Source organism: Rhipicephalus microplus, chromosome 1, assembly GCF_043290135.1.
Source record: "Rhipicephalus microplus isolate Deutch F79 chromosome 1, USDA_Rmic, whole genome shotgun sequence".
Lineage (NCBI taxonomy): Eukaryota > Metazoa > Arthropoda > Arachnida > Ixodida > Ixodidae > Rhipicephalus > Rhipicephalus microplus.
Genome location: NC_134700.1, coordinates 154,519,053 through 154,545,096, shown reverse-complemented (window position 1 = coordinate 154,545,096; position 26,044 = coordinate 154,519,053). Strand labels below are relative to the sequence as shown.

The following is a 26,044-nucleotide window of genomic DNA, read 5'->3' as shown; positions in this document are numbered from 1 at the left end:
TCACTAGGAAACCAGATTTTTTTGCTGTGGCGACTACAAACAAATACTTTTGCAGTAGCCCCCTTAACATGTTCGCACAAAAAGATAAAAATAAAGACGAGTAGTATGTCCGGCTGAAGAATGTACAGCCCTGTCATGGTTGGTCGTTTGAAACAATGGAATAGGCTGGCAAAATGTGCCAGGTCCAGGGGAGAGGCATAGAAGAATTTCGAAAATAATGAAAGCCGGGCATTGTTCGGGCGACGTTCATAGCGATGTAGGTTAGTTCATGGCTTAATAGTTGCAATACCTCAAGTGTAGTATTCCTCACCAAAAATAAACTACACTGCGCAATTGCTCATTTCCGTCCGACATGTTGATACAGTTAGGCGAGGATCCCATACAACTCACACGTACTGAACGTTTGGTCCGACGAAAGTAGGATATGTTTGTAGTTTGAGTTTAACAGTAGCGGGAGAAGTCAGAGCTTATTGCAGAAGTAGTCAAGCATGTAGTTAGCACAGTTTCATCGTTCATGTGTGTGAGCCTATCGGAGCAGAGATTGATAAGGCATTCGTAAACGCTTTGAAAGGAGATGACAGAACAACCGAAGGATTTTAGCCAACGTGGTTAAGGGGCATGCACCTTTAGGTATGAGACCTCTTTACTATGTTATTAACTAATTATCATCGCTTTTCTGCCCCTTCTCCTTCCTATCTGTTTGGTTGACCCGTACGGCTGCGCCAAACGACTGCTGCTACGACCTCTTTGCAGGTTTGCATGGCCAGCACTCCTTTGCTGTCCAAAGCACTTCGACGTGCTATCTCACAAAAGCTAACCTCAGCAGAACGCTGCTTCCAATGCAGCATTTCTCCGATACCTCGAGATGCGTTAGTGTGCACTTTCGCCCCTCGTAACTCCTGTTTGGACCAAACTAACCCACTGATACCATGTGCAGGCATGCAGCGCATTGAAGGATTCTGCACTTCAAGTAATAGATAGATAGATAGATAGATAGATAGATAGATAGATAGATAGATAGATAGATAGATAGATAGATAGATAGATAGATAGATAGATAGATAGATAGATAGATAGATAGATAGATAGATAGATAGATAGATAGATAGGTAGGTAGATAGGTAGGTAGGTAGGTAGGTAGGTAGGTAGGTAGGTAGGTAGGTAGGTAGGTAGGTAGGTAGGTAGGTAGGTAGGTAGGTAGGTAGGTAGGTAGGTAGGTAGGCAGGCAGGCAGGTTGGTAGGTAGGTAGGTAGGTAGGTAGGTAGGTAGGTAGGTAGGTAGGTAGGTAGGTAGGTAGGTAGGTAGGTAGGTAGGTAGGTAGGTAGGTAGGTAGGTAGGTAGGTAGGTAGGTAGGTAGGTAGGTAGGTAGGTAGGTAGTCTGAGTGAGCTCCAAGCTGAAAATGTATACTTCTTAAGTTTGAGTGAGCTGTACATTTTTTCTCATTTTCGATAGTATGCCCTTAGACAGAATATTTTTTATTTAAAGATACACGTGCAGTATTAGTATTAAACAACTTTATTAGGAAAGCCGCTAGTTTCCTACGTGGAGATAACTGTGAGGCTATGCCTGGTCACTATTTCTTCAGGTCGTTTGATGGCACGGAGCTGGCCGTCCAGGCATGCGGTCGAAAGGGTTCTGTCCCAGGCCTCACTTGATGGTGACTGTCCTATAAGAGGTCTGATGGGGGAGAGTCCTTGCTGCATCCCCAGATGATGTGTTCCAGGGTCGTGGTCTGTGTCTTGCGAAGGGTGCAGGTAGATGGGAAGAGAGCTAGGTAGATGTGTCGATAGATGTATGGGGAAGGGTATGAGTGGGTTTGAAGCCGCCGCCGCCAAGTGATTTGTAGAGCTCTGTTTAGTTAAGGTTGTGGAGGGAGGGGGGGGGGTTCCTTTGTTAGTTTGTAGTGCTGCGTGATGTCGCGAAAGTAGACGAGTGGTTCATTTGCTTCTCCGTCGTGGTCCGAAGTCTGGGCCACCGCTCGGCGTACGAATCATCGAGCTTGTCTGCGGGCGGCTCCATTACCCGGGTTGCCTGCGTGTCCAAGGACCAAGACGAGTTGGATGAAACAGGGTTCTTCATCATCGGTGCTGCTGGCAACGGTATTGCCTGAGGTGCTGCTTGCCACTTGGGGCAGGTGGTGGAGGATGTATCCCATGGTTAGGGAGACCAGGCCACGTGCAAATCGGATGATTGCAGATTTAGAATCACTGATGACTGTTCCAAATGCTGCCATTGCAGTAAAGGGTATTTGCTTCATGTATAAATTCAAGTAATGAGCGGTGGTGAGTTCCACGAATCTAGCGGTCAAGATATGATGGTTGGTCAGTCCTGAATCATGTTGCGCGGAGGTGACACGACCTAATTGTGGACCTATGCAAGTCCGCAATAAGTGTGAGGCAGTTGTCTTGGATCTTATTGCCGACCAATGATCCTGTCTACTAATGTTCAGCATTATTATAAGCCTCATATTGGCTTATGTTTATACGCAAGTCTATTCACTAACGTAATTGCGCCGTCTTAGTATTTATTGATTAAGGCATCAGCTATCTCATGTAAGTTGCATATTTCATAAGAATGTCCTTACTGGATCGAAACCTCTGGTAACTCGTACTTGAAGTTAGAAGATAGAAAAAATAGCATCTTAGAGCACCGATTATGTGACATGTTGGGGTTAAAAACATTAACACCATGATAAAAAAAGACACTTTTACTCTAACGGACTCATAAGTTTGAGTCCAAGGAAGTCCGGTGGAGAAAAATTTTTGTGAGTTTGACTCCGAGTGACCCCGAGTGAGCCTATGCAACAAAGCCTGTGAACTGCATCATAGCATTCTTCTCCAACAGCTATTAGTCCACTGTGAAATTCAATGTAAAGTCCAGGCTGGTTATGGTGCTAAAAGTGGACACGATGATTTGAAATCGAATGATTGGTATACGTTTCTCAAGAAAAGACTCACCTCACCAGTATCAGCCAATGCTTTGCGCTTCCAGCGATCCCTCTGGACAGAAGAATCAGTATGGGTCTCTTTACAAACTTGATTCATCGAGTGACATGTGTATGGAGCGAGACCTTAATAGACAAACTAAAACATGCCTACTACGCATCAAACTGAATGTCGCCTATACGAAGCACTGAAATTAAACTGTGCCTTGCCAATATGCACTCATTGTAACGTTCCAGAAGCACTCAAACGTGTTTTGTGTGACTTCAGGCGATATATGCGTAAACGCGAGAGTCTCTGAAGTTTTCAGTACACATTCAACGGAACTTGAGCACAGAACTGTGGCATATTGTGGGCCTATTATGGTAAAGCACCAGCTGCACGTTACGCACCGCGAAAGCTTTGCTGGCGTTTTTGAGGGCCACGAACCTCAACAAAAGGTTGTGAAATCTCTCTCTCTCTCTCTCTCTCTCTGTGTGTGTGTGTGTGTGTGCGTGTGCTTGTGTGTGTGTGTGTGCGTGTGTGTGTGTGTGTGTGCGCGCGCGTGTGCGCGCGTGCTATGATGCGTTTATCAAAGTATACAGGGTGTTACGAGAAATGTGTCCGATAATTTTACAGCAAAAGCTGTTATGAGATCACAACTCGGGTCGCACGCAGTTGTTCGTCACCGCCGGTGTCCGTATCCACATCGTGGGAAATTCGAAAAAAAAAAACAAGCACCAATGACACAGTGGGGCCCGAAACCGGGTCCGCAGGGTGCCAGCCCAGCATTCTACCACTGAGCTACGCTGCTGCTTGTCACATGTTGGCAAACTTGCCTCACACAGGCTTGATGTCGCGAAATCAATCGCGTTAATGCGACTTATAGAGCGCTTTGAAACAGCGGAAGATCAACCAGTCGTCGCACAATGCGTACAGCGCAACGAGTGCGCCGTCCAATGCTCCAACCCATTTCAAAAGCTTCTTTCTGTTCCCCTATTAACTGTAGCGCATGTCCATTTCAACCATAATTCATCGTCGGCAGCTACTGCATGAACAATCGGCACAAAATTCCTTGAAAGTGTTTTGCGGATACTACGCTTCTCGAAAGAATGATGAAAAATAGCATAGAAAATGCCGGCCTACTACCCAAAAAAACTATTATTAATGCCCTAGTGGGTACCTAGCAAGTATACTTGCAGTAGTTATCCAATGAGTGTTTTGAAAAGGCTCTGAAAGGCCATGGATTCTTCTAGCTTTCGCTGTGACTGTGCTGCGCCTTCCTCGCAGGCCTGGTGTTTTTTTTTTTTTTTTGAAAATTACTGAAAAGGGGTATGTGCGTGCTACTTGCGGTGTTGTCTTCCCGTGGTTGAAGTCATTTTCAGATCGGTACAAGCCTTAATTACGGCAGTAATTATGAAAATTAACGTTATTAACCTATTACCAGTGGTAATAAGCGGTTGAGTCAAACGGGCGAATTCAAGCCTTGGCTACAAATAGTCTATCACCACTTCGAAATTTTGGAAAAGCGGCCACTGGTAATCACTGCGGAACGATGCAGTCTGACCAATTCAGCTTGCGAAACCGAGACCGACGCACCAAACAGCGCATCTACCATTCACTTCGACAACACTCTCAATGACGACACTGTTTCTCTCGCATTGGGAGGGAAGAGTAAGTGAACGTCGATAAGCGGCCTCGAAGTGAAGTGTCTAAATTGACGGTTGATAAATGCACACAAAAAGCTTCCAGGAAGATGTTCTTTTGCGCACGAATACCTCACACGTCATAACGCAGCGCCCTCTCACTAGCGCGACGGAAACTACTCGTAGCTCAAGGTCATTGGCGAACACAGTCTGCCCGCGCCCTCTTCTTAGTTAAGCGGAGTGGCACGTGTCAGCACCTAGCTAATTCTTGCACTGTGTTCTGAGCAGTTGTGACGTTCGACTCCCACTCACCATGTAATTTACAACAAAAACTTCCGTCTTTCACACTTTAGAGCTGACGAGAGATCTTCAAGCAGCATCGAGTTCGACGCCGTGTTGTCCTGAAATTTAACGAGATCAATTCCTTCCGTGACATTCAAAAAACTTCCTTCTGTAGTTTTTGTTGTTCACATGAAACAATTGGATTAAAGACGTATGCTATGTAAAAAAAATGCTGAGGAAAAGAGAATTTTTCTTTTTATATAACATAATAAACAAATAAGATTTCACAAAAATACATGGGAACGTTGAGCCGCAACGCTGGTCGCGTAACATAACTTAGTACAAAAATTTGCTTAACAATGCTTTTCTGATGTGAGCTGTCCATCTTCACAGCGAGCATGGCTCAGTGCCCTCCCATAGTCGATGTGGGTGGGGTTTTCGGGACGGCTTTTTGCTCTCCCTTAGTAGAGTACCAGGTTTTATAAATCGTTAAAACGTTTTCCAAACACCATGCTCTTCAATAGTAGAGTACCCGAGTACTCTAAATCGTTAACCACTTTTTCTAAACACACTCAGTTGTGAAGCCCACAGGTCGGCTTGTTGCTCTACCATAGTAGAGCACGTAGTACTCTAAATTGGTACTCACTTCTACATCGAACGCTGTTATGAGATCAGAACACGGGTCACGCGCAGCGCCGTAGTTGTCCGCTGCCGGTGTTTGTCATAAATGTATGCCATAAATGTCATGTTTTACATGTCATGGTCTTCCTGCTCTTGCGGTGGTTTCATTCACATGATATGTTGCAAAACTAGTATGGTATTGCATGACTGCATGGCGAACACAAGTGACAGACCCTAACATGAAACTCGTGACATGCGTGTTATGTAACACCATGACTACATTCCACACTCATGATGTGCTCGCGGCCATTTAGCTAGCTTTGCATATATCGAATGTGATATTACGGGACGTGAATGGATGACGAAGGTATGTGACTGGTACAAACATGATAATCATGAAATGCGTGTCATGTGACAACATGACTATACGTCATGCTAATGATGCACTCGCGGCCGTTTCGCTAGATTCTCATAAACCAAATTCGGTATTACGGGACGTTAATGGATGACGAAGGTATGTGACTGGTATAAACATGATAATCATGAAGTGCGTGTCATGTAAGAACATTAATACATGCCACACTCAAGGCGCCAATACACGAGAACTCTATCCTGTCTGTCTTTTTTTCTTGTAATATGGTTACCTTCGTATAAAAAAAATGGATAAATGAAATCAATTCTGTTGTGAATCTGAATTTAACCTGGGCTGCCAGGCTCTGTAGGCGATTGTTTCAACCACTGAATCACATGTCTGGGCTGGCTAATTGTGAATATGGGTGACGATAATAATAATTTTTGAGGTTTCACATCTCCAGACCACCATTAGATTGTGAGAGACAGCGCAGTAGAGAGCTCCGGAAATTTGACCACCTAGGGTTGTTTAACGTGTGCCTAAATCTAAGCACAAGGGCTGCAAGCATTTTCGCTTCCATTGAAAATGTGGCCGTTGCGGACGGGATAGATAGGAGAAACTGAGGCCAAGCAAGATCCGTTGTAGTGGGTACCCCCATCAGCAGCTGCATCATACGACTACTGCAGCGCAAAAGCATGTTTGCAAGTCAACCCGGTCCTGTGCTTGCTGCGGGACGCTGCGGGACATCGAGAAAGAGTTAAAAAAGGAGGGAAGAAGAAAGAAAGGGATAGAGGGAGGAATATGAGCGGAGAGAGATTCACTTGCTGTATATGGCTATAAATCACTGTGAGCTGGGCGACAAGGGAATTTTTTTTCTTTCTTGCCTCTGCTCCACTCTCAAAGAGTGCTGTATCCTCCACGCCATTTACTTATGTAACACATGGAGTCTACGTCAACAACGACCGTCAGGTTAAGCACTCGGCTGCAGAGCTAAGTAATAAGGCAGACGGGTCATACAGGATATTCCTCGTATATTGAACAATAGAATTCTTGTAACTGTTGACAAGTGCCCACCCCCTCCCCTACTCGCTTTACGTGTTAAAAAGACAAAAAAAAATGACCCTGTATTTGCATGTTAAACTGCAAATGTCGTCCAAAAACGATAGTTTTGCGTCTGGAGAGAGCGAACAAAACGCTTATTGGATGTTCTGCGCAAGAAAATCGGTGAATGGCATTCTGGAAGCGCTGTGTCAGAGTGCCTCGAGCATGCAGCGGAAGCTAACGAACGAATCAAGTCACGTCTCACGTGAGCCATGAGCGCTATTTTGTAGTTGTCTTGGAAAACGAAGCGCACTGCGTGCATGCCCGTCTTGGAGGTGATAAGGCGTAAAACGCAAGGCGATGGTAGGTGCAGCCACCGTGTCGTCTTAGCAAAGCGTTGTAAACAATGGCCTTTTCGTGCAAGCGTTGCATTATCAACTCAGCGTGATAAATGCTACGATTCTTAGAATTAATTATGTATGTCTTTTCTAGTATAAAGGCACAAATACAAAATATTGACGTGTTGTTATGGTGCCTCAGATATGCGCAGTAATCGCTTATTAAAGACGATAGTCTTTCTTGGGGACCTTCGACGGAAAAATTTTGGTCTGTCTGTCTGTCTGTCTGCTCTTAACGATACCTCATATGGCCGATCCCATCAGCAGCGCCCACCAATATTGCTCAAGCTTCAGCGTTCATACTTGTGCGATTGTCAATTAAAAAGCAATCATTGCGCATATCTGGGGTACCATAACGACACGTCAATGTTTTGTATGTGTGCCTTTATACTAGAGAAGGCACACGCAAATAATTCTAAGGACCGTAGCGTTAAACACGCTGCACTGACAGTGCAACACGGTGCTCAAAAAGGCAAGTGTTACCAACGCTTTGCTAAAATGACACGGTGGTGGCATCTACCCATCGCTTTGCATTTTACACCTTATTGCCTCCGAGAATGGCACGCATCTTTCTCCGCAAGTGCGCACGCCTTCTTTCGTTTTCGAAGATAACTGCCAGATGGCGCTCGTGTCTAACGTGCCTCGATGCGCTCGTTCGCCCCCGATGCACGCTCGAGGCACTCTAACGCAGCGCCTTTAGTATACCATTAACCGATTTTCTTGCGGAGAACATCAAATAAATGTTTTGTTCACTCTCTCCAGACGCAATACTATCGTCTTTCGATGGCATTTGCAATGTAACATGCAGATCTGCGGCCAATTTTTTAATTGACAATCGCACAAGTATGAGCGCTAAAGCTTGAGCAATATTGGTGGGCGCTGCAGATGGGGTTTGCCGGTTGGGGCATCGTTTGGTGTCGTTTGGGGTACTGTTCAGGGCGAACAAACAGACCAAAATTTTTGCGTCACAGGCCCCCAAGAAAGACTACCGTCTTTACAAAAGCAGAGGAGCTGAATCATATATAGTTCTTAAAGTCATCAGTGGTGGTTTAGGGGAGATAGCCTTATTTGGAAGACTTGTTGCTCTATACCACGCGTAAGTCGGGGGACGCAGGGAGCTTGCTTTTATGCATCAGGCGCTAAACCGTACAGCTGTGCCTAAAACCAACAAAAGGAAACTCAGATCAGTGGACAAGACCTCCCTTCTGCAGTGAGCCCAGGTACGCTGACTGCGAGATTCGAATCGATTGATTGATTGATAAGTGGGGTTTAACGTCCCAAATCCACCATATGATTATGAGAGACGCCGTAGTGGAGGGCTCCGGAAATTTCGGCCACCTGGGGTTCTTTAACGTGCACCCAAATCTGCGTACACGGGCCTACAACATTTCCGCCTCCATCGGAAACGCAGCCGCCGCAGCCGGGATTCGATCCCGCGACCTACGGATCAGCAGCCGAGTACCTTAGCCACTAGACCACCGCGGCGGGGCGAGATTAGAATCGAGAAGAAGAGGAGCGATATAGAACTGCCAGTGCCATCTCCCATCTTCGAACGCTATAGCTGCGTATCGAGGATTCTAGTTTCAGGATGTCAGCACATATGGAGTTCTGAGAGGCGCAGTGTGCGTTGACTTACGCAATGTACCTCATTACGTCAGAGAACATTCCAAGCCAACGTTGCCGAGTCATGCTGAAGAGGAATAGTATACCTGCTGTGCAGCGACGCATATCTGCTGCTGCGTAATACCGCGTGCCCGAAAGCGTGCTCGTTCGTCATTGGCCCGGAGTGTCTCCGGGGATGCTCTTCAGAACTGCGCAATTTCCCCCAACGTTTGCATCCAACCATGACAAGTAGCTGCTCCTCACAATACCCAGTACCTGGCATTGCTGGTCGTCACACAATCACCACGCATGGTGTGTCGCATGTTGACAGCCATATCGCGTCGTGCCTATACCTCGCGTAATTGCGCAACAGGGCGACATGTGCACCACCACCTCGGTGCGGATTACTTCACTGGAACTGACGAGCATCCTCACCCGGACTCCGGACGGTCGGTACATTAACGCCAATTGAGCGTCCACATCCGCATTGTTTCTCCCGCCTAGCTCTATTCTGACGCGATCACTTATAGTGAGCAAAGGGGGAAAATAGGAAAGAGCTGCCCAGTGTGCCTGGAACACGCTCTCTCAACACTCGAGCAAAAGTACAGTTTCGGCACCCTTGGCAGGAAACCCGTCATCCGAGCTTCGTTGTTTGTTGCTCAATGACAACCTCGGCGTTCGAGGCGCGTCACAACGGGCCATCGATACTGCTCGCGCAATTGCGTCGATGCGCGCGCGAGGATCAGCCTGTATCACATACGCCGTCATCGCCGGACTCACCTGAACACATGTGCGATTGACTCGGTGCGCTGTATATAGAGCTCGTAGTACGTGCTATTCCTGGCTCGCCTGGCATCCGCGATAACTTTCTCTGCTGACGGCTATCTCGTCGGCGTTATCCCGTCTCGTGCGAGATCACGCGAGAACCGTTCGCATGTGAGCCTATAGTCTCCCATCTCGTACCGGGAGGGTTCCTGAACGGGCCAAGAATCATCGTGGACGGAGCGTCTGCATAAGGGGACCCACGGATTGTTTGCGATGTCCCACCGCCACCTTGTTTTCACCCTTGTGTAGTCGTGATGTGAACAGTACAGACAAGATCTCGAGTGCACTTTAACCCACCACAGAGATCGAACCACTGCACGGACAGCGTCTAACCTCAGCATGCGCTCTCTCCAAGATGACGCGCACGCCGTTTCCTTCTCCTGGTGAGTCGACTTTGCAACCATACGTCGTGAACTTTGTACTGACTGACGGGAGCTATATGGTTGCTCACTGGCGATTACAGACCTTTTATTGCGTGTAATCTCTAGCAATTAGTAAAAAATTACTTCTTTTTGTAATGAGCAACAAAGTCAAATGCACTGTGCCTGTAAAGAAGAGGGTGTCAGCAGCACCAAAAAGGGACTGTCAGCAACATGAAAAAACAAAAAGCAGAAGAAACCGAGACAAGAGACAGGAACAGCAAGGATGTCTTTCTTTTTTCTCGGTGTCCTGTTTTCTAATCGTGTTGCTGGCATTCCTTCACCAAAAATTATATGCAAACTTACTCAACAAACCACACGAACGCCTGTTGGCATAATATTTTGTAACAGGAGTGACGTGTTGTTTCACCAAGCTTTCCAAATTAAAAATAAATTGACCATAGAGGAATGCAAGGTCTTTACCAGCGTCATCACGAGCTACTCCTTGGTAGATTTTTTTACTATTGCACGTCGATTATATAGGGCGAGTTCACTTGGTCCCTCTGATCTCGGAAGCTGTGTTAATCTTGTCACGATTGCAAATTGGCCGAGCTGTCATCTTGATAAGAAACGTGCAAGAAAGGCGTAAGCGAAATATCGCAGCGCACGTCACGTGTCTCTTGTCACGTTCTGCTGCTCACAATTGTCAAAAAGGGAGCTGTTGCGATGGGCTGTTCTCTTGCCATCGGTATCTTGTCCGCCATTATCATGTGTAAAAGTAAAAAACCATTGTTAAGATAAGCAAGACAGAGACAGGGGAAAACAAAGCAACGCGGGGTTGCTGACCTACCGTAAACATCCTTCGCGGCCTTATTCAGATTGTAGGGCTTAAAGGGTGGCAATGTAATCAAATGGGTGTTGAAATCATGTCTACTAAATGCGCTATCCGGGAGCTTGACGTATTATCTCGATCATATTGCCCAATTACGGGCTTCTATTTGACAATTCATTGCTTGGCTTAGAGCACGGTTGTTTAATGGCCAGTACTTTGGTTCTAAGCTCGAATAACTTATACCCCTGCTGCTTAATGTATATATATATCGCCCTTTTGTAATACCAGGGCGCTCATGCCTGTGGACGCACCACATGTTCTCTTCCTCGCCAATTCCTTCGCGCATTGGCCTGTCGTTATTGTATTCCCTCAGTGCGTGCTGGCTAGCACACCAGGCAGCTGCCACGGTGGTCTAGTGGCTAAAGTATTCGGCTGCTGACCCGCAGGTCGCGGGTTCGTATCCCGGTTGCGGCGACCACATTTTCGATGAAGGCGAAAATGCTTGAGGCTTACGTGCTGAGATTTAGGCGCACGTTCAAGAACCCCAGGTGGTCGAAATTTCTGGAGCCCTCCACTGCGGCTTCTCTGATAACTTTATGGTTGTTTTGGGACGTTAAACTTTAGCAATTATTGTTAAAGTATTAGCTAACCAGACGTACTCCCACTTAACCTTATTATCGTAGTTATATGCTTCATAAAATTAGGCACAACCGCCCTCTTCAACAGCAATTTCACTGCGACTGCAGAAGCCTGCGAGTGCCTGAACCATATGCTGACGTAAAATTACTTGAGTTCATCAACGAAGCCACAGCCGAGAAATTTTGAATATTTGTTATGAAAAAAAAATCAGCGGCTGTTATAATATCGGGACTTTCTGGTAGGAGTTCAAAGGACCTACTATTCACATTACTGTCTCAGTGGTACGGTGGTTACGGTGTTCATCCGGTGATGCGAAGGTCATGGGTTCAATACCTGCCACGGCCATCAGTTCTGAATGGAGGCGAAATGCTGGAGGCCCGTTAAAGTACATCAGATGGTCAAAATTTCCGGAAGCCTTCACCACGGTGTGCCTCGTAATTATGCTGCGGTTTTGGCACGCAAAACACCACAAATCATCATTACGTCAGAGAACACAAAATGCGAAGAACAAACAGGTGGCTACGCTGCATTAGTGTCCTCGTACCTTGTTGCCAAGACAATATAAATAAACTTTGTTGGCATATGCTGGATATTTGTATGCTTACCATCATCAAAAAGGATTGTGTTGTATTCTAAGGAAGATCTTGCACCACAATGAATGTCATCGTACGGTCTCTCGATGCAAAATTGAAAAAAATGAAGCCTTCCTTTCCTGCTTTATTGTTTTTATCTTCTGCTAATCAGCTTACCAAACGGGGAAATAAACAAAATTCAAGCGAACGCATTATCAGTTCAAAGTAATTTAAAGGGGAACTCCGCCGCGTACTTTTGACCATAAGAAAGTATTACCGTTGGTCTATGTTATCAAACCGCCAGCGTAGCTTCAGATCGTTCAGAGACCCATAAATAATTTCAAATAACAAGAAAATAACAAGAAAATAAACGTCGTGTAGAAACCGACGCGGATTGCTGCTTCGTGCAATGCCTACGACAAGAGTTCTCGGGTCCTGTGGCGGCTGCATTTGCGACGGAGGTGAAAACGCTGTAGGCCCGTGTGCTCAAATTTGAGCGCACGTTAAAGAACCCCAGGTGGTCGAAATTTTCGGAACTCTCCACTACGGCGTCTCTCATAAACATCTGGTTATTTTGGAACGTCAAACCCCACACATAAGTCAAAACGGGGTTCTCAAGATTGCTGGTTAGTTCATGAACATTCTGACAGGACAGCGCTGTGTCCTATTAGTTCTTCGCCCTCTTTTCTGCGCGCTTACGCCACAATGTGCACAATGAAACGACATCACACCACACGGCAGTTTTAATATAGTACACGTGATTCCGGTGCTAGAAAATTTCAAAATGAAGAAAGAAAGGTCAACTGTAGAAGAACGTGAATGTTTGCCGACGTCTTCGTGAGCTGTGCCTGAATGAAGTTTTGGCAGTTCCTCGTCGATTATGGCCATCTCACTTGGTTCCCTCTCAGCTACGCCGGCAATGTCCGAACCTGGATCGTGCTGGGTCAGCCTTCTGGATCTCAACAGCGAGGATTTCAGCAACATATTTGAACTTGAAAGGAATCACCTTTTGCTTCTACTTGTGCTCCTACAATCCACGTGGGCCACTCTGGCCCACGTGGATTGTAGGAGCACAAGTAGAACCGTGACTAACCGTGACTAACCATCATGAAACCGTGACTAACCATCATAAACGTAGTCAGACGACTCACGTCGCTCTCGCCTTACCAATTTTCCATATACAGCTGGGCATATGTGATATAGGCAGCACGCACCTGCTTTATTTCCAACCGGACGAAATTTGGCAAAGATAGCCTTCACCTCAGCAATTACGAAGGTGAAGGATGGGCACTTGATGTCTCGCGTTGACTTCCACGGTGTGTCTGTTGCCCCCCCAAAAGAACTGTAGTGGGCAATCAAAAGAAATATTACACTTGCTGGATTTCACTGGTGAAGAATCTGGAGCAGAAGTCCAAAGGGGAGCAATGCCACTAACACAATCTTCTTCGAACCGCGGTCCACTTGCACAAAAGGCTCTTGCTCTAAAAGGTGATGCTCGCCAACTCGCACGGTGGTGCTTGTTTCGTTGCAATATTACTGATGCGGCCTATCTAGGTCGGTCTAGCAGCACTTAGAAACATGGCCGTTGGCAGGATTTTGTCTTTGGGAGTATAAACCCTGGTTGCGTCGTCGCAATCGGGGAGGAGTGGGGATGGGACCAGTGCTTCTTTGTACTTGGATAAGGGTCAACATCTAGTAAGCTTGAGGGGGGGGGGGGGGGGTAAGTGCCCCTTTTGTACCTTTCTGCCAGTACCATCGCTTACAAATGACAAAAAGAAGAATAAATTGCCCTCTCCCTTCCCAAATTCTCCCCTTCTGTCCATTTCACTTGTTGCTAAGTTCCAAAATTACAATGATTAATGCAATCAGAACATAACGCTATGTCTGATCGCTTTGCCAGAGTAACACGCAGAGTTGCACTGTGTAGCGCTGTGGCGAAGTTAACTTTATCACTGGCTCGAATACTAATCGAATGACGACGATACCTAATCGAATACGGATCGACAGTCCGAAGAGTTTTGGAACATTAAAACAATCATTTTCAAAGCAGTCCTATAGGCGTCCGCAGGATTTCATTTAAACAGCATTCCGTCAGGATATACACCATCTACGAGAATTGCATGTCGCTTGTGGTGTCTCGACCAGCCACAGGTAAGCCTAGAAATTCCGGGTATCGGAAAGAAAAGCAATCACTCCAGAGTAGCGTTGAAGCAAGCAACACTGCTATTATTAGATGAGTTGTACTAGGATCGAACGCAGATATACACTGATGGGTTGGTGTCATCCAGCAGCTCATCAGGTGCCGCTGTAATTCCGGCTGCAGCAATGACAATCAAATTTAAGTTGTCGCATACGACTACGTCTACAGCATCAGAGCTTGCTGCTATAAGAGCCGCTTTAGAATATCTCATTCAAGAGCGTCGAGGAAAATGGGTCATATTCTACGATTCGAAGGCAGCCCTTCAGTGTTTGCGATTTGCCTTGCGTAAAAGGAATCATGAGCAATCGGAACATGAAACAAGACATTGCCACCATCAAGCTCTAGCACGAGCTTGATGCCGCCTTATGCCGCCTTTGGTTGGGTGTTGCATTCAGAAAGGCGTACTCCTTTCGCATCGGTATGGCAGACACTTCTACATGCGACTCCTGCGGAGCTGAAGTGACCATCGAACACGTCCTGTGCAGATTCGCTCGATACGACACCCAGCGATGCCAGCTCCCGATGTTTTTGAACCAACTGGAGTCTATACCATTGTCTGTGCAGAAGATTCTGGGACCTTGGGCATGTGCCTCAATAGCGCAGAAAGCGACTAAAGCGCTACTACAGTACTTGAACACAACAAACCTGAGTGACCGCCTGTAAGCTGTGTGTTCTCCCCCGAATGTGCTCGAGATGGTGTGTATCTTTCTTCCTTCTCTCCTATCTATTTTCTCCCCTTCCTCCCTTCCCCCAGTGCAGGGTAGCAAACAGGACGTGTGTCTGGTTAACATCCCTGACTTTCTTTGCATCTCTCTCTCGTTCGTTGCAGCAAATAATCAGAAGCTTTAAGCAAGGAATATGACGCCTAATTTCAAACGACAAAATATGCCACAAATATTCAAACTTGAGTAACCTAATATGTGATATAGCGACTAGAGCCTTCGGCGTACTTGTGACCGTGAGCTGCCATTTAACGGCGACATCACTATTTAACGTGGTATTTTATCAGCGAATTTTGATTAAAACTGAGACATAAACAGACATAAAAATAAACGATGTCAAACCAAACACCAAACCTAGAGCTATGTATTCAATGAAATAGAGAAACCAGTTATCTCAACATGGGTCTTAGCACCAAGAGCAGGTTACATATCAGTGTTGAGTACTGTATCTGCAAGAACACTATGCACGGACAACTTATGCCACTAGTGTTCATATGAAGGCGTACAAAATGGCTCTTCCAAAAATGCATAAATGTAGCCATAATCTCCATCTTCACTTATTACAAAATACTGACTCATGCAACGTAGCTGTGCCATAATAAAAGCTACACATAATGAAGCCTAAGATGGCCACAAAAACACGTCAGAAATGCAGAGAGGAATATGCAAGTGCCTATTTTCAATAAAAACAAAAATAAATAAATATACATTAGATTGCGTTTTTTTTTTTGCCAATTCATCATTCACCTTCGTAACGGCGACACAGCAGCTTTACAGAAGCAGAAACGGCTCAATGTGGTGACCAATATAGCGTTGATACTCCTGTAGAAGTTCGGGCTGCACACATGTGACGATTAAAGCAACGAATATGGCCCTTCGTAGTTCCAACTTCTTGTCTTTTGGGGGATTTCTCGTTGCATGCTGATCGCGCAAAAAATATCAGGCATTTCAAACGAGCACCATTTGATTCGAGTGACGCACCCAGGAGACTGCTATTGTATTCCTTATTTGACATTTCGAAATACTCGACCACCCATAATACAATAGAGTGTGCTCACGAAAGTCTTTCTAACAAGTGGGTTAAACCAGTGCGCTCGTTCGGTGCAGTGCTTATCTTGCTAACAGTGAGTAACAATGCATGGGACAAGCTAATAAAGAGTAACATCTTTGTTCATACTCAGTAGAAGTAACTTAATATAAGTGGGATGTCTGGGTCTTTACGCGCCAAAACCACGATATCGTAAATCCGACAAAAGGCAGAGCTAGCGGAGCAAAGCGTAGACAGGTGCGCTGTTTGGTTTCGGTTATAACTATACGTAACGTGATACCGGCGAACAGGGCACCAACAAGCTGCTTTCTTGGTGCCTCTTCTGTTTGCCAGTATCGTGTTACATATAGCATAGACAATTCGTTACAGGGCAGCCTGTCGTAAATGTGGGCCGTCATCAGAGGAGTGTTAACTTGCTTCGAGTCCCAAAAATAAAATAAAAAAAGGAGATGAAGGGAAGTGTGTTGTAGCCCCACTAAGGTCGTCGGCTATTTGTTTGGCCAACTGTTGCCATCCTCGTTTTTCATAAGACCACAGTTGGATTTACCCAACTTTAGTGGCGCATACCTGTTCACGAATGACTGCAACTACCCGACACACACTGTGACGAGATTAGACGCCGGCAATACCGGACCCTCAGGTGCTTCATCCCTGATATGTCATAGCAGTGACACACATGCACTCAAAGCGAATAGAGTACGAACGTACACGCATAGACGGAGCTTATAGTTAACTTGATGAAACCTGTGTAGCGTCGGGGAACGCTGCGCGTAACTCATCGAAGCCTCGGTCGTTTACGTAGCAGACCCTATTTCTGTACACACCGAGAAGTAAGCCACGCTCATTTTCATTCATCCTCCTGTGTTCCACTTAGCCAGACTACACGCCGCTCGACCTTTCCTACAGCGTGCTTCCTGCAGCGCACCCATGCGCGGCCGATAGTGGCGAGTTTCCGTTCGCGTCTTCCCGGCGATGTCTCCGCTCTCATTCACACCGGCGCGGTGCCGTACATCTCGAGATCCGTAATTGCGGATACCCTAGTCGCCGACGCATGTCGCGCACTCGTATAGCGCCAGTCGTATAGTTGGCGGTGTTACGCATGCGCAACGATTCGGGGGCTTTTATGCGCAACCACTCGGTGACGTCCGTCGCCCCCGCTGTGGCTTTGCAAAACGCGCGGAGTCTCCATGTTCGCACAAAAGATGCCGCGGTGACGAGGATGATGACATTCCTGAGATAATTTACGCGCTGGGACGTGGTAGCGTATGTTTGTACGCACAGTTCACATCGTACAGATAAGCGCCGGGAATTGCGAGCTCTACGAATGCATCGTTGCGTTCCTTCCTGCCGGAAATGCCGGCACTGACGGATGTTCGCCTATTCCAAGGGCGCGCCACCCTGTATATAAACGCTAAGAAGATACCGCTTGAATCGAGTTGGGATGACGGCGATCTCGCATAGTTGCCTTCGTTACGCCACCTGTGCGTTCTCGCGTTAGTGTGAATCGCGTATATGTGTGAGTACAGCGCACACCTGTACGACATCTCGAATAGCGACCGCATCCGGGCATATGAGCTCGGCGTTTCCTCTGTGCTTCGACCCGTACACGTTCTATTTGTGCCGCGCATTCACTCAGCTTTTACGAAATTGTGGCGGAAGCGACAGTGGCTGTCGCAACATTCTGTGCCGCACTTAATGCGAATAATATTACGGTTGGGATACGGGCGGAAGGAGCTGCCTTTTGCGGCGCGGAAACAACCGTGCCGCCGTGCATGTGAGTAATGATCGGTATCGGTCTAGCAGGCGCCGTTTCACTGCTAATTAGGCCCGCACTCGTCGATTGGTCGTGCGAGGCACGACACTCCGGACGGTACTTGCGAAACCAACTTGCGACTCTTGACCAGGCCTGGCGAGTCGTAATTTCCAGTGGGGCCCTGCTCGGGGGGCTCCCCCCACAGTAACCAGGGAGCCTTACGTTCAATAATGTTGTCTCTCCCGCTCTCTCTCTCGCACCTGATGTTACTGTTTGAGTTTTTATTCGTGTGCCTGCTCGCTCGCACACCCACATCATGCTGCGGCGGCAAATGAAAAAAAAAAAGATGAAATAAAAGAAGGCACAGTGCCGTAACTCGACAGGTTATGACGCAGTGGTAATTAGCGAAAAGGAAGTAAACTGCTGATTTGCATACTGTATATACGTGAATGGATTAATTAATGTCTCTAACACTGACTGAGCCTCCACAGCACGTTTAACAGAATATAGCAGTAACTGGCTTAACTTGCCCACAATGCACTTGACCAAACGCGGTATACACTCGGTGCACTACGACTGGCGCAGACACTTGCGAGCCCGAGCAGAACCACACACTCTCCCAACGCCCGCTAGCACATGAATTTCACGAGCAGGAAGGAGTCTACAATTACTTGGCGTCGTTCGAACTAGACGCCAAAAGTGAAGGAAGCAAGAACAATGTTGTCGAGCAAACACAAGTTCAGGCCTTTCATCAAACGCATTTTGCCGACAGCAGCTTGGCTGTCGTTTTGACGAATCACTCTAGCAACACTGCACTTCTGTCACTCCAGTCAGGCTTGCAGGGAAACGGGGTTGACTCATGTATTTATACAAAATCAATGCCTGCTCAAATAATAGGTCCAAATACTTCTGCTCACCCGTTGCCACCCAGGAAACCTGGAAGACGGAACTGAAAATCCCCTGGTTAACACACCGCATAGCCGCGAAAAACACGTGTTTCCCAATTCAGCCATCTTCTTCGAATGCATGGTTGACTTGCTCGGCGTAGTTCACTGCGCCTTTCGTTCTCTGCCCGCCACAACTTGTTGTCTTTATCTTTCCCGTAGTTGGCACGCCAACTGAGCGAAATAACTGAGCGCGATCCAATTTGTAATATCATTGAGCGAGGGAAGAAAAGGACCTGAGGTAAGCGCTGCAAACTCGAGTCATCCACTTCCCGTGCTCTGCTTTAAAATTCACTCAATAAGAAATAAGAAAAGACATAACCAAAGCAAAAGTCCTTTACCGTGGTATCAAATTTATGTATTTGTAAAAACTTGTGAAAGTCAACAAATGCGAACATCCACTCCGTTCAACCAGATATTATGAGCGTGCATGTTCATTGAAACCGAAACTAGCGCTGAGTTTCCGGCACCTGGTGAAGCCATCGTTATTACCAAATGCTCCGCATAATTTGCAAGTGCGTAGAAATGGGCACCCACCAATAATGCCCTAAGTGTGAGAAAATGACAGCTTACCACGACAGTTATCAAGTATAGGCATCTTGCATTACACACACCTGAAACAAGCACTTAGCCGTCAGTACTGACGACGGGCAGCTAGGCGCTCACTAAGGTAAGAAACGTAGCCGCTTTCATGCCAGTTTTCCCATTCAATCATGCTGGTATTGCCGGAGAATATCTCCACGATGTTTTTAAATACGGCTCGATGCACAAACGCGCCGGCCACGGGTGCTTTTGCCAAAATATAGCTATCAAAGCAACGAGGCACTGCTCTCTGCTAAGACTCTCAATGTTGCGCGCCTCCCACACCACAAGTGGCACTGCGCCCAGGTTGCGGTGAACATATAGGGGATATGGGATGAATATCATTTGAGCGCAGGGAAGCTAGCAGCAAGATAAAATTTGAGAAGTGATTCAGAGAAATGAGAGAAGAGCGTTGGGCTAGGAAGGTATTCAGCTTCTTGTACATGAAGAATGTCGATACAAAATGGAGGAAGCGAACCAGAAAGTTGACTGGTAAATACTTAGAAAATAGCAGGGGGTCATACCAAAAATAATTATCCGTTAAGAACAAAGTGAAGGAAGCGTAGACTGATATGTGAAGAATCCCGAAGGTAACAGCAGATTCGTTTAAAAAGGTCACCCAGGAGACTTCCTAGTGGAGTAAAAGTATTAAAAAGAGTGCAACCGAAGAAGAGATGGTACTTGGAAATTTACATTGGAAGAAGGCCAAAAAAAAATTCTTAAGCGCATTACTCCGGGATTAGATGGGGTTCCCGTTAACCTCATTAACGAACTAGAAGATAGCACTAAAGATGCACTGCTGAAATCCGTAGAAAAATGCCTACAGGAGAAGGAAATATCAGTAACCGTGGAAAAGTAGAATGAACTTGATCTATAAAGGCTAGAGGAAAAATTGACAGATCCCACCTACAGTAGGAATCAATGATATGCGAAGCATAAATGAGAAATGTTGATCTTTCACTTTAAAATCAGCTTAACGTTATGAGGTATACGTAAATGATGCCGTACATGACTTCGATTGATTTGATTTGTGGGGTTTAACGTCCCAAAACCACCATATGATTATGAGAGACGCCATAGTGGAGGGCTCCAGAAATTTCGACCACGTACATGACTTCAGTGTCATGATTATCATGTTTAGATGTGTCGTTTACCTTCGTCATCTATTCACATCACGTGATGTCAAATTTAGCATATGTGGAGCTAGCGAAACGGCCGCGAGCACGCTATGAGCGTGGTATGTTGTCATGTTCTTACATGAGACGCATGTCAGGATTATCATGTTGGCATCACTCAAACATTTCGTCATCCATTTACGTCAGGTAACACCAAATATGTTATATGTGGAACTAGCAAGACGGCCGCGAGCGCATCATGAATGGCCCAATATACTTCAATGTAGCGTTGCGCGCGCACGCTGGGTACAGCGACGCTACGTTAGCGAAACGCGAGTCTGACGCCAGGTGCGACCAGCGTCCGTCGGCACGGCCCGACGGCAACCGACGCGAAATGCGACATGCTGCATTCGCTCCGATGCGTTACCCAGACAACACTGCGCCTCCCTCTTTTCGTGACGGAGGGACGCTGGACGCGCTGAAACGCGCATGCGTCAAAGCAACGCAGCGTGACGTGCCTGCCAGTATATGGCAAGACCGGCACTTGGCGTGGCAACGCCAGTCTGACGCGACGGAATGAACGCTGGCGAGCACGCGCACCGCGTCATGTCGAAATGTATTGGCGCCTTGAGTGTGGCATGTAGTCATGTTCTCACACGACACGCATCTCTCTCTCTCTCTCTCTCACACACACACACGCGCGCACACACACACACACACACACACACACACACACACACACACACACACACACACACACACACACACACACACTGAAAGTGTCTCTGCCTGTTCTTGCACCTACTTTTGTCGTTCACTCTCCATCACGAGATCCAGTAGAGCACTTATTAATTTTTTTTTCATTAAACGCATAGGGAGGAAGGCAGTACGTGTGCACATCGCATCGCTTCCTTTCGCACATTCCGAATGCTGAAGAAATATTTTTAAAAATAGCTGGCATATTACCGGGGCCACTACGAAGTCTGAGCAAGGTATCATTATAGAAAGTTAAACTACCATTTCGGCTCTATCTACAGTGCTGCGGCCCACGTTTGCAGGAGTGCCTCATTAAATGTGAGGCCCATTATTAGAGTACCAAGTTCTCTAAATTGTGAACAACTTTTCTAAACGTAGCTTTAATAGACTAATATGACTGGGACAGCTTAATGCTCTCCCATAGTAGAGTACACTGTATTCAAGATCGTCAAACAGTTTTTCCAAACACACTCTATCGTACATTAAATATGTATTCGAACTAGCTGTTCTAAACACATTGTTCTCTATGGACGCTCGGCAATAAATTTCGCGCATCTCAGTGAAGTGATTCATAAGGAGTGGGTGAAGATATGTCCTAAGGTGCATAATAATGACGTTGAAGTCGCCAACTAGTGTAAAAGGCTTGTAGGTGTTTTATATTGTTCCATCACAATTATGATTAATAGTATATAGTCTGTTCTGTTCTGCTCTAACTGTTTTGCGGTGGAGAAGTTGAGGTCCATATTGCCTCGGTTACTCCATATCAGTAAGAGTAATACTGAATGGTACCCAAAATGAACAAAAAACATAATAGCACACTGAAACCAGTTGAAATATCATGCCAATGCACAGTTGGCTTGCAGCAGTTCACACTTGCAAACTGTCACAAGCACACCTCCTTTTCTACTGTCAGTATGTGCACTAACACATTTCATATAGTCTATCAATCTCTGCAGCTGTCTATCACAGGCGCTTATCCAGTCCGGTCTCCACAATGAAGTCTGTCAGGAAGATGTTTGCCTTTTTCTGAAGATGCATCTTAGGCCATGGTCCGAGTAATTTCTTTAGTGTAAGGGGCCGTCTGTCCAAACCGGCTACTTTGTTCCTTAGTTTTTCTTTTTCATTCGCGTATTTGACGCACTCCAAACGAATATGGTGAACATTTTCTTCTGCATGGCTACAATGTCATTCCGGGGTGTTGTATCGATGTATTTTGTGCAGGAAGCTGTTTGTGTATGCTACTTCCAGTCGAAGTCTGTGGATTAATGTCTCGAAGTGTCGCGGGAGATCTGTCGCTATGAAATATTTTCTGCGTAGATCAACCTCATAAAGTACCAATTCCTTTGATTTAGAGCTATCAAACCACTTCTCCATCGAACAATGGTTAACTTCTTGCGTTATAAAATATCGATTATCCGCCCCAGACATAGGGATTGCGTGATCCCGTCCTTCGTTCAATGCTTTCTTGGCGAGGCTGTGAGCCTCTTCATTTCCCTTAATTCCAATGTGACTGGGTATCCATTGGAATACGATGTTGTGACCCTGCGATGAGGCATATTCCACAGTTTCTGCAATACATTGTCCTATTTCGCAATTTTTGTAAACTGACCTTGCATGCATTTATGATTAGCTGATGGCCACGTGTGCTATTCGTGCCTTGATCACCCACTTTCGTGGCTCGGAATCCTCGCAGATATGCTCAACCGCTTCCATATAGCTACCAATACTGTTGTCGTTGATGAAGATTTGTGTGATAATTTGTACAATCTCTTTTCTTGAACTTCAGGTATAAAGACCGCACAGGCTGACGCTTCTTCAGTGCATGATCCGTCTGTATATATCTTCATTTTTTCATTGTGCCATATATGATAATAATGAAGTATCATCTGTGCTGCAACTAGAGGCACCATGTCTGCTTTCTTCTGTGCGCCAACTATTTTACAGATAAAGTGGAGAATCGGCAGCGTACAACGTGATTATGAAGGTTTCCATTGTTTAAATCCTGGTATTACTTCTTGGAACGATGACACACTACCCTGTAGTCTCGTTGCCATCCTTTGTGTTAGTGCAACAGTTAAAAAATGACTTTCATGTTGCGTGAAAATTCTAAATAAATTTCGAGATGTTTCTGTAGCTCGGAGTACTGCCAAATGTGGTCGTCGAGCCTCTGCATACACTAAATCACTAGAAGTAAACCGTGGCAGCCCCAGAGATACCCTCAAGCTCATTTCCGATAACAAGTTGAAATATCATGCCAATGCCAAATATCATGCCAAATATCATGCAAATACATAGACACACTGTCTATGTATGACTAAGTATGGGTATTGATTTGTGCACTTACCGCGCTCGCATCGGCTGTTTCACTCAGCCGAGAAAAAATACGGGATCATGGAATCTTTTGTGGCTCCGTCCGTGTTCATTAGGTCGCCGTCACTTGCTAGGTGGACGCCTAGTGCTTGTGTTTTTTTCGCTTGCTCATTTGCTCATTTGTGCGGGCGACGTTGAGCTTAATCCAGGTCCTGACAAGGTTGACCAAGTGGTGGCACTGGTAAAGGAATTCACTGCTTCAAATGAACGTTTTCAAAAGGAAGTGACGAACAAGCTAAAAGACATTCACACTACTGTAACAGACCTCAAAAGGCGGCTCTCCAAAATAGAGGAGCGTCTTGAGAGCGTTGACAACTTAAGTGAAAGCGTCAAGGCTGTCGGCTCTGTTGTGCAAGAGTCTCAGGAACAGTTGAAAACCATTGAGCAAAAACAGACCCATCAAGCCAACCTTGTTGTAGATGACCTGAACAATCGAATGAGGCGCAATAATCTCGTGTTCAAGGGTGTTCCTGAGCAAGCCGCTGAAAAATGGAGCGATACAGAAAAACTCATTCATGAATTCGTCACGGAAAACTTGGGAATTCAACCAGGTGAAATTGAGCGAGCCCATCGGGTCGGGCAACGCAAACCCGATCGCACTCGACCTGTTGTTGTCAAATTCCTAAACTTCAAGGACAAAAGCAATATTCTGAAAAATGCGTTCAAGCTGAAAGACCTGGCAACCCCGCGAGTGTGGATCGAGGAGGATTTTTCACCTCGTGTGCAGCTAATTAGAAAAACGCTTCGTGATTTCGCGCGTGCGAAGCGACAGAAAAATGAGAAGTATAAGTTGCAGTTTGACAAGCTTATAATGGGCAACGTAATTTTCACCGTCGATTCCTCGAGCAATAAAGTGGTCCCCATCCCGAGACAAGACGCTCCCGCGATTTATGAATGACGCCCCATTGAAACCGAAGTTGAAACCGAAGTTAAAAAACTATCTATTATTATAGCTAATTTTAGAAGTATTTTTCGAAAACAAGATCACCTTTGTGCGTTTGTCGAATCCTGCTCGGCAGACATCATAGTGGGAACTGAAACATGGCTGACGAGTGATGTGTGTAACCATGAATTGTCTTTTACTAAAAACTTTATCCTGTTTCGAAAGGACAGAACGGAAACACGAGGAGGTGGTGTTATGATTGCAGTAAAAAAAGATCTTCAAGCGCGTCTGCTTGATACGGGTTCCTGTATTGAAATTTTGTGGGTATTGGTCCAGCTTTCATGTGTAACTTGTGCCGTTGGGGTTTGTTACCGTCCGCCTGACTCAAAAGAAACCTTCGTTAATTGCCTAAACGAATCATTGAGCCTCGTATATGACAGATTTCCTGGCTCTCCTGTGATTCTCGCGGGCGACTTTAACTATCCTGGAATTAACTGGCGGACGGGCACAGCCGATAGCGGCGCAAGGATAGCTGAATGTAAGGACTTTCTTGACGTGATTTCGTCTTACGGTTTAAGCCAAATAGTTTCTATGCCAACACGGGGGGATGCTATCTTGGATCTTGTGCTTACCACCGAACCGTCAAACATGTCTGTTAATGTGTTAGACTGCATCAGTGACCATAATGTCATCCATTGTGAATTCAAGTTAACGCGTAAAGAAAGCGTGAATGAAAAGAAAACAATTTATGATTACGCACGTGCAGATGTTGAAATGATCTATAGCGAACTCTCGTCCTTTTGCGTAGAATTTTTCAACGGCATGCAGCATCGCGACAGCAATGAGAACTGGATGATCGTCTGTCACAAGCTAATCGAACTCAAAGAAAAATACATTCCAAAAATACACATATCTGTGTCTACAGGGAGCGCTTGGTTTACCTCCCACGTGAAGCGATGCATTAACAAGAAGAAGCGCTTTTATTCAAGAGCTAAAACCTTGCAATCTGACGATGCCTGGAAGGCTTATCGCGAACAGTCGCAGTTATGCAAAACCGAAATTGAGGCAGCAAAAGACAAATTTTTCAACCATGACATCTCCAACATGTTAACTGTCAACACAAAAAAATTCTGGAAAGTAATAAACCCCAAGCCGTCGTCTTCATGTTTCATATCGATAATGCAAGGCAACGAGTTCCTCCCGCCCTCTGAAGTCGCTACTGCATTCAATTCCTTCTTTTGTTCTGTTTTTTCTCGTGAGCTTCCTATTACCGACAATATTCACCTCGGCTCCGTTACCTCCATCATGGAGGACATCGTGATCACTGAAAAGGGAATCGAAGCTGCTATTGATCGTCTTTCTAGCAGCTCTGCTCCTGGTCCAGATGGTATTTGTCCTAAACTGCTAAAGTTAACTAAACCTGTTATTTCTCCCATTTTTGCATGCCTTTTCCAGCAATCGATTCAGTCAGGATGCGTTCCTGACGGATGGAAAGTTTCTAAAATAGTACCAATTTTTAAATCCGGAGACCCGTCATCTGTCACCAACTACAGACCAATCTCGCTGACCAGTATACCATG

The 26,044-nt window shown here is 45.9% G+C and overlaps 1 protein-coding gene across 4 annotated transcripts in view; it reads left to right on the top strand.

Moving 5' to 3' along the window:
• The window catches only part of fray (oxidative stress responsive kinase frayed), a 293,102-nt gene that overhangs the window by 116,981 nt on the left and 150,077 nt on the right, over positions 1-26,044 (top strand). Inside the window, exon 1 of one of the 4 annotated variants that reach the window (XM_075887523.1) lies at positions 10,014-10,072. The exons of the other annotated variants lie outside the window; for them this stretch is intronic. Within the exon in view, the coding sequence (XP_075743638.1) occupies positions 10,029-10,072 (44 nt within the window). The 5' untranslated portion in view covers positions 10,014-10,028. Of the gene's footprint in view, positions 1-10,013; positions 10,073-26,044 lie in introns of those variants that run through there. 4 annotated transcript variants of the gene reach the window in all.